This window comes from Piliocolobus tephrosceles, chromosome 13 (assembly GCF_002776525.5).
Source record: "Piliocolobus tephrosceles isolate RC106 chromosome 13, ASM277652v3, whole genome shotgun sequence".
Taxonomy (NCBI): Eukaryota; Metazoa; Chordata; class Mammalia; order Primates; family Cercopithecidae; genus Piliocolobus; species Piliocolobus tephrosceles.
The window spans coordinates 52,769,971-52,784,031 of NC_045446.1; the positions used below are offsets into that span (position 1 = coordinate 52,769,971).

The 14,061-nt window shown below is 38.3% G+C and overlaps 1 protein-coding gene across 3 annotated transcripts in view; it reads right to left on the bottom strand.

Moving 5' to 3' along the window:
* USP47 (ubiquitin specific peptidase 47) overlaps positions 1-14,061 on the bottom strand; it is a 119,184-nt gene that overhangs the window by 61,858 nt on the left and 43,265 nt on the right. For all 3 annotated transcript variants that reach the window (XM_023230851.3, XM_023230852.2, XM_023230853.3), the window contains 2 exons: positions 12,992-13,105; positions 4,633-4,771 (listed from right to left, as the gene is read on the bottom strand). In XM_023230851.3, the coding sequence (XP_023086619.1) occupies positions 4,633-4,771; positions 12,992-13,105 (253 nt within the window). The remainder of the gene's footprint in view (positions 1-4,632; positions 4,772-12,991; positions 13,106-14,061) is intronic.

Consider the following 14,061-nt stretch of genomic DNA (forward strand, 5'->3'; position numbering starts at 1 on the left):
AAGGTTCAAACTTTTATTTTTTTCATCTTTATTTTAAGAACCGTGTATGCATGGGTGGTTTATATCTTAATCTACATCACTGTATTATTTTAAAATGCTTCTATTCCAGACTACTCCCCACTTGAGTTGTTCCCATAGGATCCTATATTTAATTCGTATTAGAGCCTTTATCTCACTGTTTTGTAATGACCTGTGTGCTTATATATCTTCCCCATCAGACTGTGAAAGCAGGGGGTTGAATCTGATTTCTCTCTCTCCTATTACTTAGCACAGTAGCAGATGCACATGAGGAGGCAATGTGTATGACTTACAAATAACCCAAGTTTGTATGGTATCTAACCTGATTATTAATAATAAAAAACATTATTTCATTAGTTCATACAAACAGATCCCTTCCCACAAACAACAGCACTTTGGCCAGGAGACCAGGTTGTTCTGTATCTTTTTCTGAGCTGAGGCTGCCCTGGGATTTCCCTTCTTCTCCGTCCTCCTTCTTCCAATTCCTCAACAGTCTGGGGTAGAACCAATCTACTTGGAGCCTTACAAGGTAAATGAATACTATTATCATCCTTTGTGTACATACACATCAATCACGTATCACTTGTTTGTGACCTTGTTTCCCTTTACTGGGCTTAAAAAAATGTTTCGGGGGTAGGCTTGAGAAGAGAAGAAGAGAATAATGGCAATTAATTTTTGCCATAGCTCTTTATTTTACCATCAGCTATAAAAATCACATATATGATCTTTTGTACTTGATTTGGCACCATATTTAAACAGAATGAACACTGTGTCACATAAATGTACTATTTTCCAAAAGTATGAAGATTTTGGCGACACTATTAAAAGTGCTAATGAATTACCAGAAACCTTTCTCATTAGGCATTGTCTAAATCAACAAACTTCAAATGGCAGCTATTAACAAGTGGATTCTACATCTGAAATAGTTATGAATCAATATTTTTAGTATAAGTCAGTAAGCAAGAAGAATATAAGAACATATACCATCCAGTAGAGGGCACATGCAAAAAGAAATCCTAAACAGATCCAACCACTATGAAAGGAGAAATCAAACAGGCCCAGTGAAGTAGAATCAAATAGGCCAACTCTTGAAGTAGATAAAAAGGCTGTTAAAGAAACTGGCCAAAGACAGGTATCATGGATTTAGTTTCTAATCACTTGTAAGTTCACATTAGCCTTCCATCTACTCCTTATTTCTCTCCCACCCACCATCTCCTATCAACAGTGGCTACCATGGGACGTGGTAGGAAAGAGACAGGAAAGAGTATGTTGAGTACCCAAACCCATTGCTTTACTGAAAAATGTGTTTCTAGAGCCCCAAGTTAAAATCATGAGAGCACTGTCTAATAAGAACATTTCACACATGGTGCCAAAATTTATAACAATTTCTTAAGGAAATGCAAACTCAGTACTTTGATAAAATAATTTCTGAACACAACCCCTGATAAAATAATTTCTGAATATAACCCCTTTGGAAGCTTATAGAGTAACTCAGAAAGGCAGGACCTCTAGAACACTGTAGGAAAATGTACAGGTAGGGAAACGGAGTGAAGCAGAGGTGTGTGAGGAACAGTAAATGTGAACAAAGACTATGATTACATGGCAATGTATAGCAAAGACTTCTAAAAATGTTTTTTAAAGTAAACTTCAACTTACTAATATAATTTCTGGGAATTTTTATCTTTAGGAAATAATCAGAGATGAAAACAAAAATGTATGTATAAGAATGTTCATAATAGTATCAGTAATATTAATAACTATAGTTTAAATATCTAAACCTATACAATGAAACTATTTTTCAGCCATTTAAAGCCCCATATTAAAATACTATTTAATAACATTAAAAATTACTCCTCATATAGTATTAAGTGAAAAACATTGATTAAAAATCTACTCAGGATTCTCCATTTTCTGAAAAGTACACATATAGAGGAAAGATAAGATAAAAATATGCAAAATTGCTAGAAGTGATGCTAGTAATACTGTAAATTATTTTCACGTTTTTATTTTATAGTAAGACAATGACATGTATTATATTTGTATAATCAAAGAAAGAGTGTTTTTAAAAAGCATGTCTTAGTCTCAAGGAATTCACAGGCCTCAGAGAGCCACAGGAAGTTGAAGTTAGTACACAGCACAAAGTAGGAGTTCTGTAAATACTTGGTGCAAAAATGACTGAATCAACTGTCAGAAGACAAGGCAAATATCGCAAGAATCTTGATTTGTTAAATCTGGAACTCTCTCACAGTGTTTCAGTTATCTCAGAATAATCTAGGATGCTTATTTAAAACAAAATGCAATTTCTTCCAGGCTACTACAGAGCAGCTGTATCAGCATTTTGGGAAGTAAGGCCTTGGAACCTACATTTTTTCTTTTTTCTTTTTTATTTTTTTGAGACGGAGTCTTGCTCTGTTGCCCAGGCTGGAGTGCAGTGGCACAATTTCAGATCACTGTAACCACCTCATGGGTTCAAATGATTCTCCTGCCCCAGTCTCCCGAGTAGCTGGGATTACAGGCACCTGCTACCATGGCCAGCTAATTTTTGTATTTTTAGTAGACACAGGGTTTTACCATGTTAGCCAGGCTGGTCTCAAACCCCAACCTCAGGTGATCTGCACACCTCGGCCTCCCAAAATGCTGGGATTACAACAGTGAGCCACTGTGCCCAGCCGGAATCTGCATTTTTAACAAAGTATCCCCAAAATTAATTTTTAAAGAAATTAAAATCTGAGAATCACTACTCTAGATAGTGTAATGGGAAACAGTTTTATTACCTCCTATTATCTGAAATCAAAGATAATTTTGTATTCTTTTTTATTGCGGTTGTTTGCTACAAAAAGTTCTACTGATAGAAAGGATCCTAAATACCAAACATAATCAGGTTTTACTATTATTTCCAGAACAAATAAACCACTAAAGCTGCACAATAACTAGATATGAGGAAATTATTCTAAATTCTAATTACAAAATACAGTAAATGAAAGATTACAGATGACATTAAAACAAAATCTGGAGTTGGGCACCATGGCTTTTACCTGTAATACTAGCTACTTGGGAGGCTGAGGCAGGAAGATCACTTCGAGACTAGCCTGAACAACATAGTGAGACCTCATCTCTACAAAAATTTAAAAGACAGGCATTGTGGTGCACACCTGTAGTACTAAGCTACTTGGGAGGCTGGGGTGGGATGATCGTTTGAGCCTAGGAGTTCAAGGCTGCAGTGAGCTATGATCTTACCATTGCACTCCAGCCTGGGTGACAAAACAAGACCCTATCTCTATAACATAATAAAATTAAAATCAGAAATCTGCAATGTAACACTAGAGTGTTCTTTTTACACTGATATTTGTAATGTAATATTTAAAATCACCTCTGTTTTGAAGTTCTAAGAGTAAAGTTTCTGAAGCCATACTTAGCATGAAACACCATTAATGAGATATGCAATCAAAGGCTTCTCTGAACCCCAGTTTCCATTTCCTTCAACATAAAACATACTATTATTTTATGCATACTATCTATTGCAAAGATTTGTTTTAAGATGAAATAATATGTAAATTTATCAAGATTTATTCATTAAGCGATTACACAATCTTATATGTAAATAAACCTTTGCATAAAAAAGCCATTTTACTTGCTCAATAAAGTGAAAAAATTGAAAAAAGTAGGCTTAATCGTATTCAGAAAAAAACAAATTTCAAAATGACACGATTCATTTCAAGCACAGGATTAAACTAAAAGATAACACAACAGAACCATAAAATAAGCATGGCCCACGTGCTTCAAAATGGAAGTACTGTTAAAAGTAGACAACACAGACTTTCCTTTCTGGAGGAAGTCTACTTTAAAAATTTAAGAGTATAGTCAAAATAGAAAATTATTAAAAAGAAGTCTTGAACTTTTTTCTTTTTTATTTGAGACAGGGTCTCAATCAATCACCCGAGTACAGTGGCATCATCATGGCTCACTGCAACCTAGACCTCCTGGGCTCAAGCAATCCTCCCACCTAAGCCTCCTGAGGAGCTGGGACTACAAGCAACAGCGACCATGCCCCACTAATTTTTTTATTTTGATTTTTGTACAGATGGTGTCTGGCTAGGCTGCCCAGGCTGGTTTCCAACTCCCAGGCTCAAGCAATCCTTCTGCCTTGGCCTCCCAAAGTGCTGGGATTATAGGTGTGAGCCACTGTGCCCAGGACACCTATAATCTCAGTTACTTAAGGGACCGAGGTGGGAGGACTGATTGACTCCAGGAGTTCAAGACTGCAGTGAGCCATTATCATGCTTCTATGCTCCAGGCTGGGCAATAGAGCAAGACTCTGTCTCAAAAAAAAAAAAAGAAAAGAAAAGAAAAAAGAAAAGTCTTCCTTCAAAACATAATATTCGATAATATTTATATTATTATTAAATAGTTGCAGCAGCAATATAGTAGAAACAACAATGGGTTGAAGGAAAAGTAAACCACATACTTTTCCTAACTTTGTGGCTGCTAGCTAGTACTCCTGCTCCAGGTTTCAGTTTTCTTATCCATAAAATAAGAGGATTAGGCTTGAAATCGCTAAGATTACTTTGGAGCTAATGCCCTATGATTTTATGAAAATACAACAACAAATCTTACCAGTTTCTGATTTATTCAAAATAGATGAGTAGGAGTAGCTTTGGCTGACATAATCACTGGTAGAACCCACAGAACCTTCTCTTGGAAGCGGACCTATAAACCTGTCATGAACACTGTCTTCCCCAGCACTGGAATCCTCCTAAAATGCAACATATTAAAATAGTTAGTAAATAGCAAATCTTGCTGAAACAATAGCACTCACCATTTCCTGTAGGAAGGTTTGAATGATGCCTGATACAAAACAATTTGGAAAGTTGCTCATGCCCCCTTCCGAAGTGTTACTTTCTAAATTTTCTTTCAAATTTTCTGTTTACATGAGAGAAGATTTTTGGTACTAATAAGTCAAAAGTATCATTGTACTCCTTGATGACACTATCAGTCATTTTTATATCATCCTTGCCAGGTAGGCCTAGCACACAGGGGACACACAATTATTGTTGGATGAGATGGATAGCTTCCTACTGTCTCCAACAAGAAACTTCATTTTAATAAGGAAGATGCTGAAAAGGATTAAGGGACATAAAAATGGCACAAGCAATTGGGACAGAATTAAAGAATTCTTATGCATTTAAAAACATGAATCCCTGTATTGTGAATCCAGAGTTTCCTAATTTAATACTTATTTTAGATTTCAATGTCACTCGGACTAACCAAAATCTTCCCATGATGTCATAAAAATAAATGATGCAATTAATGAAGATCAGAGAGCACATTCTGTTACTGCTTCAGTACAGATGGACTGTGTTTAATTACTGTCTAGTGTCCAGACAGGCACTGTTATTCACAGTAAACTTCTAAATGAAAAGCATCAAACAGAACAATCTTTCCTGAGCAAAGTGTCATTAAACAGAAGGATTCTGAAAAAGTCCATAAAGCCTTAGATTTCTCAGCCTGTAAAAGAGTGAGGTAAATCAGAACAGGTTTTCTTAATCTTTTTTTGGCATTTTAATTTTTTAAACTCTTATTTTTTTCAACTTTTAAATTCAGGTGTACCTGCGCAGGATATGCAGGTTTGTTACACAGGTAATGTGTACCATGGTGGTTTGCTGCACAGATCATGCCATCACCTAGGTATTAAGCCCGGTATCCCTTAGCTATTCTTCCTGATGCTCTCCCTCCCTCTCCAGTGTGTGTTGTTCCCTCCCTGTGTTCACGTGTTCTCATCATTCAGCTCCCACTTACAAGTGAGAACATGTAGTGTTTGGTTTTCTGTTCCTGTGTTAGTTTCCTGAGAATAATTACTTCCAACTCCATCCATCTCCCTACAAAGGACATGATCTCGTTAGTTGTTATGGCTGCACAGTATTCTGTGGTGTAAATGTATCACATTTTCTTTATCCAGTCTATCATTGATGGGCATTTAGGTTGATTCCATGTCTTTACTATTGTGAATAGTGCTGAAGTGAACATATGCATGCATGCATCTTTATAACAGAATGATTTCTACTCCTTTGCCTGTATACCCAGTAATGGGATTGCAGGGTCAAAGGGTATTTCTGCCTCTAGGTCTTTGACGAATGACCACATTATCTTCCACAATGATTGAACTAATTTACTCTCCCACCAATAGTTTAAAAGCATTCCTTTTTCTCCACAACCTCGCCAGCATCTTTTGTTTTTTGACTTTTTAATAACTGCCATTCTGACAGGTGTGGGAATGGTATCTCATTGTGGTTTTGATTTGCATTTCTCTAATGATCAGTAATGTTAAGCTTTTTTTCCATGTTTGTTGGCTGCATGTGTATCTTCTTTTGAGAAATGTCTGTTCATGCCCTTTGCCTACTTTTTAATGAGTCTGTTTTTTTCGTGTAAATTTATTTAAGCTCCTTGTAGATTCTGGATATTAGACCTTTGTCAGATGGATAGATTGTAAAATTTTTCTCCCATTCTGTAGGCTGTCTGGTCATTCTGAGGATAGTTTCTTTTGCTGTGTGGAAGCCCTTTCGTTTAATTAGATCCATTTGTCAATTTTCGCTTTTGGTGCAATTGCTTTTGGGGTTTTCATCATGAAATATGTGCCCATACCTGTGTCTTATATAATAGTGCCTAGATTTTCTTCCAGGGTTGTGTATAGTTTTGGGTTTTATATTCAAGTCTTTAATCTGTCTTAATTTTTGTTTATGGTGTAAGGGGTCCAGTTTCAATTTTCTGCATATGGTAGCCAGTTCTCCCAGCACCATTTATTAAATAGAGAATCCTTTCCTCACTGCTTTTGTCTGGTTTGTTGAAGATCAGACAGTTGTAGATGCGTGGGCTTATTTCTGAGTTCTCTATTCTGTTCCACTGGTCTATGTGTCTGTTCTTTTACCAGCAGTATGTTGTTTTGGTTACTGTAGATTTGCAGTATAGTTTGAAGTTGGGTAGCATGACGCCTTCAGCTTTGTTCTTTTTGTTTAGGATTGTGTTGGCTATTCAGGCTCTTTTTTGGTTCCATATGAATCTTAAAATAGTTTTTTCTAATTATCTGAAGAATGTCAATGGTAGTTTAATGGGAATAGCACTGAATCTATAAATTACTTTGTGTAGTATGGCCATTAACAAGATATTGATTCTTCTTATCCATAAGCATGGAATGTTTTTCCATTTGTTTATGTCTTCTCTGATTTATCTGAGCAGTGGTTTATAGTTCTCCTTGAAGGTGTCCTTCACTTTCCTTGTTGGCTGTATTCCTAGGTATTTTCTTTCTGTAGCAATTGTGAATGGGAGTTCATTAGTGATTTGGCTCTCTGCTTGCCTATTGTTGGTATACAGGAACGCTATCAATTTCTGCCACTGAATTTGTATCCTGAGACTTTGCTGAAGTTGCTTACCAGCTTAAGCTGATTTTATGAAAATACATCACAAGACGATGGGTTTGCTAGATATAGGATCATGTCATCTGCAAACAAAGATAATAATCTGACTTCTTCTCTTCCTATGTGAATATCTTCTATTTCTTTTTCTTGCCTGATTGCCTGGGTCAGAACTTCCAATACTATGTTAAATAGGAGTAGTAAAAGAGGGCATCCTCGTCTTGTGCCAGTTTTCCAGGGGAATGCTTCCAGCTTTTGCCCATTCAGGATTATATTGGCTGTGGGTCTGTCATATATGATTCTTGTTATTTTGAGGTATGTTTCTTCAATTCCTAGTTTACTGAGAGTTTTTAACATGAAGGGATAATGAATTCTATTAAAGGCCTTTTCTGCATCTTTTGAGATAATCGTGTGTTTTTTGTCTTTAGTTCTGTTTATGTGATGAATCGCATGTATTGATTTGCATATGTTGAACCAACTTTGCATCCTGGGAATGAAGCCAACTTGATCATGTGGACAAGCTTTTTGATGTGCTGCTGAATTCAGTTTGCTAGTATTTCGTTAAGGATTTTTGCATCGATGTTCATCAGGGATACTGGTCTTAAGTTTTCTTTTTTTGTTGTATCTCTGCCAGGTTTGGGTATCAGGATGAGGCTGGTCTCACACAAAGAGTTAGGGAGGAGTTCTTCCTTTTCAATTTTTTGGAATAGTTTCAGTAGAAATGGTACCAGCTCTTCTTTGTACCTCTGGTAGAATTCAACTGTAAATCTGTTTGGTCCTGGGCTTGATTGGTAGGCTATTTATTACTGCCTCATTTTCAGAATTTGTAATTGGTCTATTTAGAGACTCAATTTCTTCCTAGTTCAGTCTTGGGAGGGTATATGTGTCCAGGAATTTATCCATATTTTCTACTTTATGTGCATAGAGATGTTTATAGTATTCTCTGATGGTTGTTTGTGTTTCTGTGGGGGTCAGTGGTGATATCCCCCTTATCATTTCTGATTGTGTTTATTTGATTATTCTCCCTTTTCTTATTAGTCTAGCTAGCAGTTTATCTATTTTATTAATTTTTTCAAAAAACCAACTCCTGGATTTGTTGATTTTTGAAAGGTTTTTTGTGTCTCTATCTATCTCTTTCACTTCTGCACTGATTTTGGTTATTTCTTGTCTTCTGCTAGCTTTGGGGTTTGTTTGCTCTTGGTTCTCTAGTTCTTTTTGTTGTAGTGTTAGGTTGTTAACTTGACATCTTCCTAGCTTTTTGATGTGGGCGTTTAGTGCTATAAATTTCTTTCTTAACCCTGCTTTAGCTGCATCCCAGATATTCTGGTATGTTGTCTCTTGGTTCTCACTAGTTTCAAAGAACTTCTTGATTTCTGCCTTAATGTCATTATTTACTCAAGAGTCATTCGGGAGCAGGTTGTTCAATTTTGTAGTCATGTGATTTTGAGTGAATTTCCTTTTTTTTTTTTTTTTTTTTTTTTTGAGACAGAGTCTCGCTCTGTCGCCCAGGCTGGAGTGCAGTGGCGCGACTTGGGCTCACTGCAAGCTCCGCCTCCCGGGACTACAGGCGCCCACCACCCCGCCACTTCGCCCGGCTAGTTTTTTGTATTTTTTTTAGTAGAGACGGGGTTTCACCATGTTAGCCAGGATGGTCTCGATCTCCTGACCTCGCGATCCACCCGTCTCGGCCTCCCAAAGTGCTGGGATTATAGGCTTCAGCCACCAGGCCCGGCCTTGACTGAATTTCTTATTCTTGAGTTCTAGTTTGATTGTGCTGTGATCTGAGAGACAGTCTGTTGCAATTGCTGAGGAGTGTTTTACTTCTGATTATGTAATCAGTTTTAGAGTAACTGCTGTGTGGTGATGAGAAGTATGTATATTCTGTTGTTCTAGGGTGGAGAGTTCTGTAGATATCTATCAGGTCCACTTGATCCAGAGCTGAGTTAGGTACTCAATATCTTTGTTAATTTTCTGTTTCAATGATCTAATACTGTCAGTGGGGTGTTAAAGTCTCCCACTGCTATTGTGTGGCAGTGTTATGTCTCTTTGTTGGTCTCTAAGAACTTGCTTTATGAATCTGGATGCTCCTGTATTGGGTGCATACATATTTAGGATAGTTAGCTCTCCCTGTTGGATTGAACTCTTTACTATTATGTAATGTCCTTCTTCGTCTTTTTTGATCTTTGTTGGTGTAAACCCTGTTTTGTCAGAAACTAGGACTGCAATTCCTGCTTTTTTCTGTTTTCCATTCGCTTGGTAAATTTTCCTCCATCCCTTTATTTTGAGCCTGTGTGTCTTTGCACATGAGATGGGTCTCTTGAGGACAGCATACTGATGAGTCTTGACTCTATTCAGCTTGCCATTCTGTGCCTTTTAATTAAGGCATTTAGACCATTTACATTCAAGGTTATAATGTTATGTACAAATTTGATGTCATTTGATGTCATTATGATGCTAGCTGGTTATTTTCCCAGCCTGTTTATATGGTTGCTTAAGAGTGTCACTGGTCTGTGTACTTCATTTTTGTAGTGGCTGGTAATGGTTTTTCCTTCCCATATTTAGTGCTTTCTTCAGGAGCTCTTGCAAGGCAGGCCTGATGGTGATGAATTCTCTCAGCACTTGCTTGTCTGAAAAGGATCTTATTTCTCCTTTGCTCATGAAGCTTAGTTTGGCCAGATATGAAATTCTGGGTTGGAAATTCCTTTAAGAATATTGAATATTGGTCCCTAATCTCTTCTGGCTTGTAGGGTTTCCACTGAGAGGTCTACTGTTTGCCTGTTTGTAGGTGACCTGGCCTTTCTCTCTGGTTACCCTTAACATTTTTTATTTCACTTTGACCTTGGAGAGTCTGATGATTATTGTCTTGGGGTTAATCTTCTCATGGCATATCTTACTGGGGTTCTCTCCATTTCCTGAATGTGAATGTTGGCCTGTCTTGCTAGATTGGGGAAGTTCTCCTGGATGATATCCTGAAGTATATTTTCCAACTTGGTTCCATTCTTCCTGTCTCCTTCAGGTACTCCAATCAGCTGTATATTTGGTCTCTTTACATAATCCCATATCTCTTGGAGGTTTTGTCCATTCCTTTTCATTCTTTTTTCTCGATTCTTGTCTGCCTGTCTTATTTCAGAAAGATAGTCTTCAAGCTCTGAGATTCTTTTCTCTACTTGGTCTATTGTGCTATTGATACTTGTGATTGAACTGTGAAGTTCTTGTAGTGTGTTTTTTAGCTTCATCAGGTTGGTAATGTTCCTCTCTAAACTGGCTCTTCTGGCTGTCAGCTTCTGTATTATCACAATTCTTAGCTTCTTTGCATTGGGTTACAACATGCTTCTTTAGCTCAGCAAAGTTCGTTATTACCCACCTTCTAAAACCTACTTCTGACAATTCAGCCATCTCAGCCTCAGTAGTTCTGTGCCCTTGCTGTAGAGGCACTGAGGTCATCTGGAGAAGAGGCATCCCGGTTTTTTGAGTTTTCGCCATTTTTGTGTTGACTCTTTCCCATCTTTGTGGGCTTATCCACCTTTGATCTTTCAGGATGCTGACCTCTGAATAGGGATTGTGTGGGGTCTTTTCTGTTGATATTATTGTTATTGTTTTCTGCTTGTTTGTTTTACTTTTAACCATCAGGCCGTAGGGCTGCTGCAGTTTGCTGGGGGTCCACTCTAGGCCGTAGTTGCCTCAGTTTTTCCCATACCTGGAGGTATCACCAGTGAAGGCTGTGAAATAGCAAAGATGGCCATCTACTCCTTCCTCTGGAAACTCTGTCCCAGGGGATCCTGACCTGTTGCTGGCCTGAATGTACCTGTAGGAAGTTGCTGGAAACCTCTGTTGGGAGGTCTCACCCAGTCAGGAGGAACAGGATCAGGCATGCTTAAAGCAGTCTGGCTGCCTTCTGGTAGAGAAGGTGTGCTGCATTGTGTGGGGACCCTTCCTCATTTGAACATTTGGACTCTCCAAAGCTGGCAGGCTGGATGGCTGAGTCAACCAAACCACAGAGACAGTGGCCTCCCCTCTCCCCTACCCAGAGCTCCATCCCAAGGAGAGATTAGAGCTCTGTCTGTTTAACACTGGCTAGAGTGACTGAAGTCCCTGCAAAGAGCTCCTAGCCAGTGAGGGGGAATGGATCAGGGTCCAGCTTAAAGAGGCAGTTTGGCCACGATCTGGCAAAGCAGCTATGCTGCAGTGGGAGGAATCCTTCCTGGTCCAGACCATTTGAATCCTCCAAAGCCAGCAGCTGGAATGACTGCGTCAACGGAACAACAGAGATGGTGGCCACCCCTCCCACTGGGAACTCCATCCCATCTCGGGCAGACTCCAGCCTGTTGCCATTGGCTGGCTTGAATTCCAAGCCAGTGAGTCTTAGCTTGTGAGGTGCTGTGGAAGTGGGGCCCGCAGAACAATGCTGCTTGGATCCCTGGATTCAACCCCCTTCCTAGGGGTATATATATGGATGGACTTCCCACCTTGTTGGGGATCCTGGGGTCGGAGTACGTAAAACTCTTGGGTCTATATGTGTGCCCAAGTGGCTGCTCTACCAAGATTCCACACAGCTCTGTATACAGGACCCAAGATCCTGGTGGCGTGGGCTCCTGAGGGGATCTTTTGATCTTAGGGTTGCAAAGATCCATGGAAGTAGCGTGGTTTCCTGGGCAGAGTCATACATTCACAGCTTCCTTTGGCTGGGAGTGGGGATTCCTTTGGCTTTGTGCCTCTCCTGGGTGGGCCATTGCCCCACCCTGCTTTTCTTCATTCTCTTTGAGTCCAGTTGTTTGCCTAATCAGTCACAATGCGAGAACCTGGATATTTCAGTTGAATGTGCTGTATTCACTTGCCCCTTTCATTCCTCTCCATAAGGGCTGTGGACCGCAGCTGTTTCTAATCAGCCATCTCAGTCCCTTCCTTTTACTCTTTTTTAACTCATGTCCTCTACAATGTACTGAGAGGAAAAAAAAAATCTCTGGTGGAATAGCCCTCAAGTTGGGAGTTACTGCATTAGATATCTCTAAGGCAACTGGGCTGAACAGGAAAGTCTACTGAAATGTGAATTGGGATAAATATTAAAAGAATAGAAATGAAACATTTAATGTATACACCAGTCATTCCAAAAAAGGTGGCAGGTTAGGGGAGGAAGTGAAAATGGAAATGACCTTGTCGCAGATACTGAAAAACCAGACGAAAACCACCGAAGATTTACAGCAACCAAGCAAATGCTTAAACAAAGGAAGGGTCACTACTGAAACACAGGAGATCCTTGTGGCACTCTGACTTATCCTAGACCCACCCCCATCCCTGGTATGGCAGTGGTCTTGAAGACAGCAGTATATGTTAAATCCAACGTGGCAACAGACTACGGTCTATATATAGTCTGTATACACAAATAATGTTGCTATGGATGTCCAGTGTAACTATGTTATTCTACACACTTAAACCAACAGAAAATGAAAAAATATTAATTTATTACACAAATTACAAAACACATCTTATTTCCTTCGGGAAACTGCATCCTCAAGTAGTAGGTGACAGTGCACAAAAATTATAAAAACAGGGTTTTCTAAGTAGCTTACCAGCAGTATTTGAGGTTGTTCACCATCTTTATCTGTCAAATGCAGAAAGTTCTTCTTTCCTGGCTCAAAATTAGCGTCAAGAAGTGACTTGTCACTGGTATGATCCAGTGGAGCCTATGGACATAAAACATAATATTTCAGATTATGAGAAACATAAAATAAGTAATCTATAAATGGACACATATCTACATTTAAATAGCATTTGTTTAGCAATGATCTGGTAAAATTCTGTTCATGTAGGCTTGGAATTAACTCATTTATTCATTAACTGGGATAGCTAAGCCCAGTAACAATGCATACACTGATAGGTATCCCAGAGACTCACATTCCCCAACATCTAAAAAACTAAAAAGAGAAAAGGTGAAAGTTAAGAGTGTTAAGTACTACATACACATAAAAAGAATCTATAAACGTTTCTCTCCATGTTCTATACAATATATGCAATATGATATTTAATGGAGTTTCATGAAAATTGACCAAAGATAATTTTACATAAAAACTAAAATGTTTTGATATATAAATATGATGAAAAATACCAGATAAGCAACATACTAAGCAACCCAACCAAAATAATTATGTAACATAATTATGTAATGTAACAAAAATATAACTAATGAAGTATATATTATAGCCTTTAGAAAGACTCCTTAAGGAAAAGCCTCTCCTAGTAAATGATACCTATTTCAAATGCACCACTAGGATTCAGAGGACCCAGGGGGTATGGAAGTGATTGTGATCAGACCTCTGAAAATTAAACATCTAAGATTCAAGTCTTCATGTAACTTATATGGTAGGGCAATTTCAACTCTAGCTGTCATTCTAATATACTCTAGTTGGTGGATAAGAGAGGAAACTCTGTATGCCCCAAGCCCTATTCACTCACTCCAGACCACTATAGAGAAAAATGAGGGAGTAGAAGTAAGTATCTTTGAAACTATTTTGTTGCATTAAGAAATGTTTTTAATGTTTCAAAGACATGGGCAGAGTCTCCTTATACTCATTTTATGAAAATGTCTTTATTTCTTAGGAAATTAACACTAATTAACATTGTATAAAAGTGCAGGTATTGA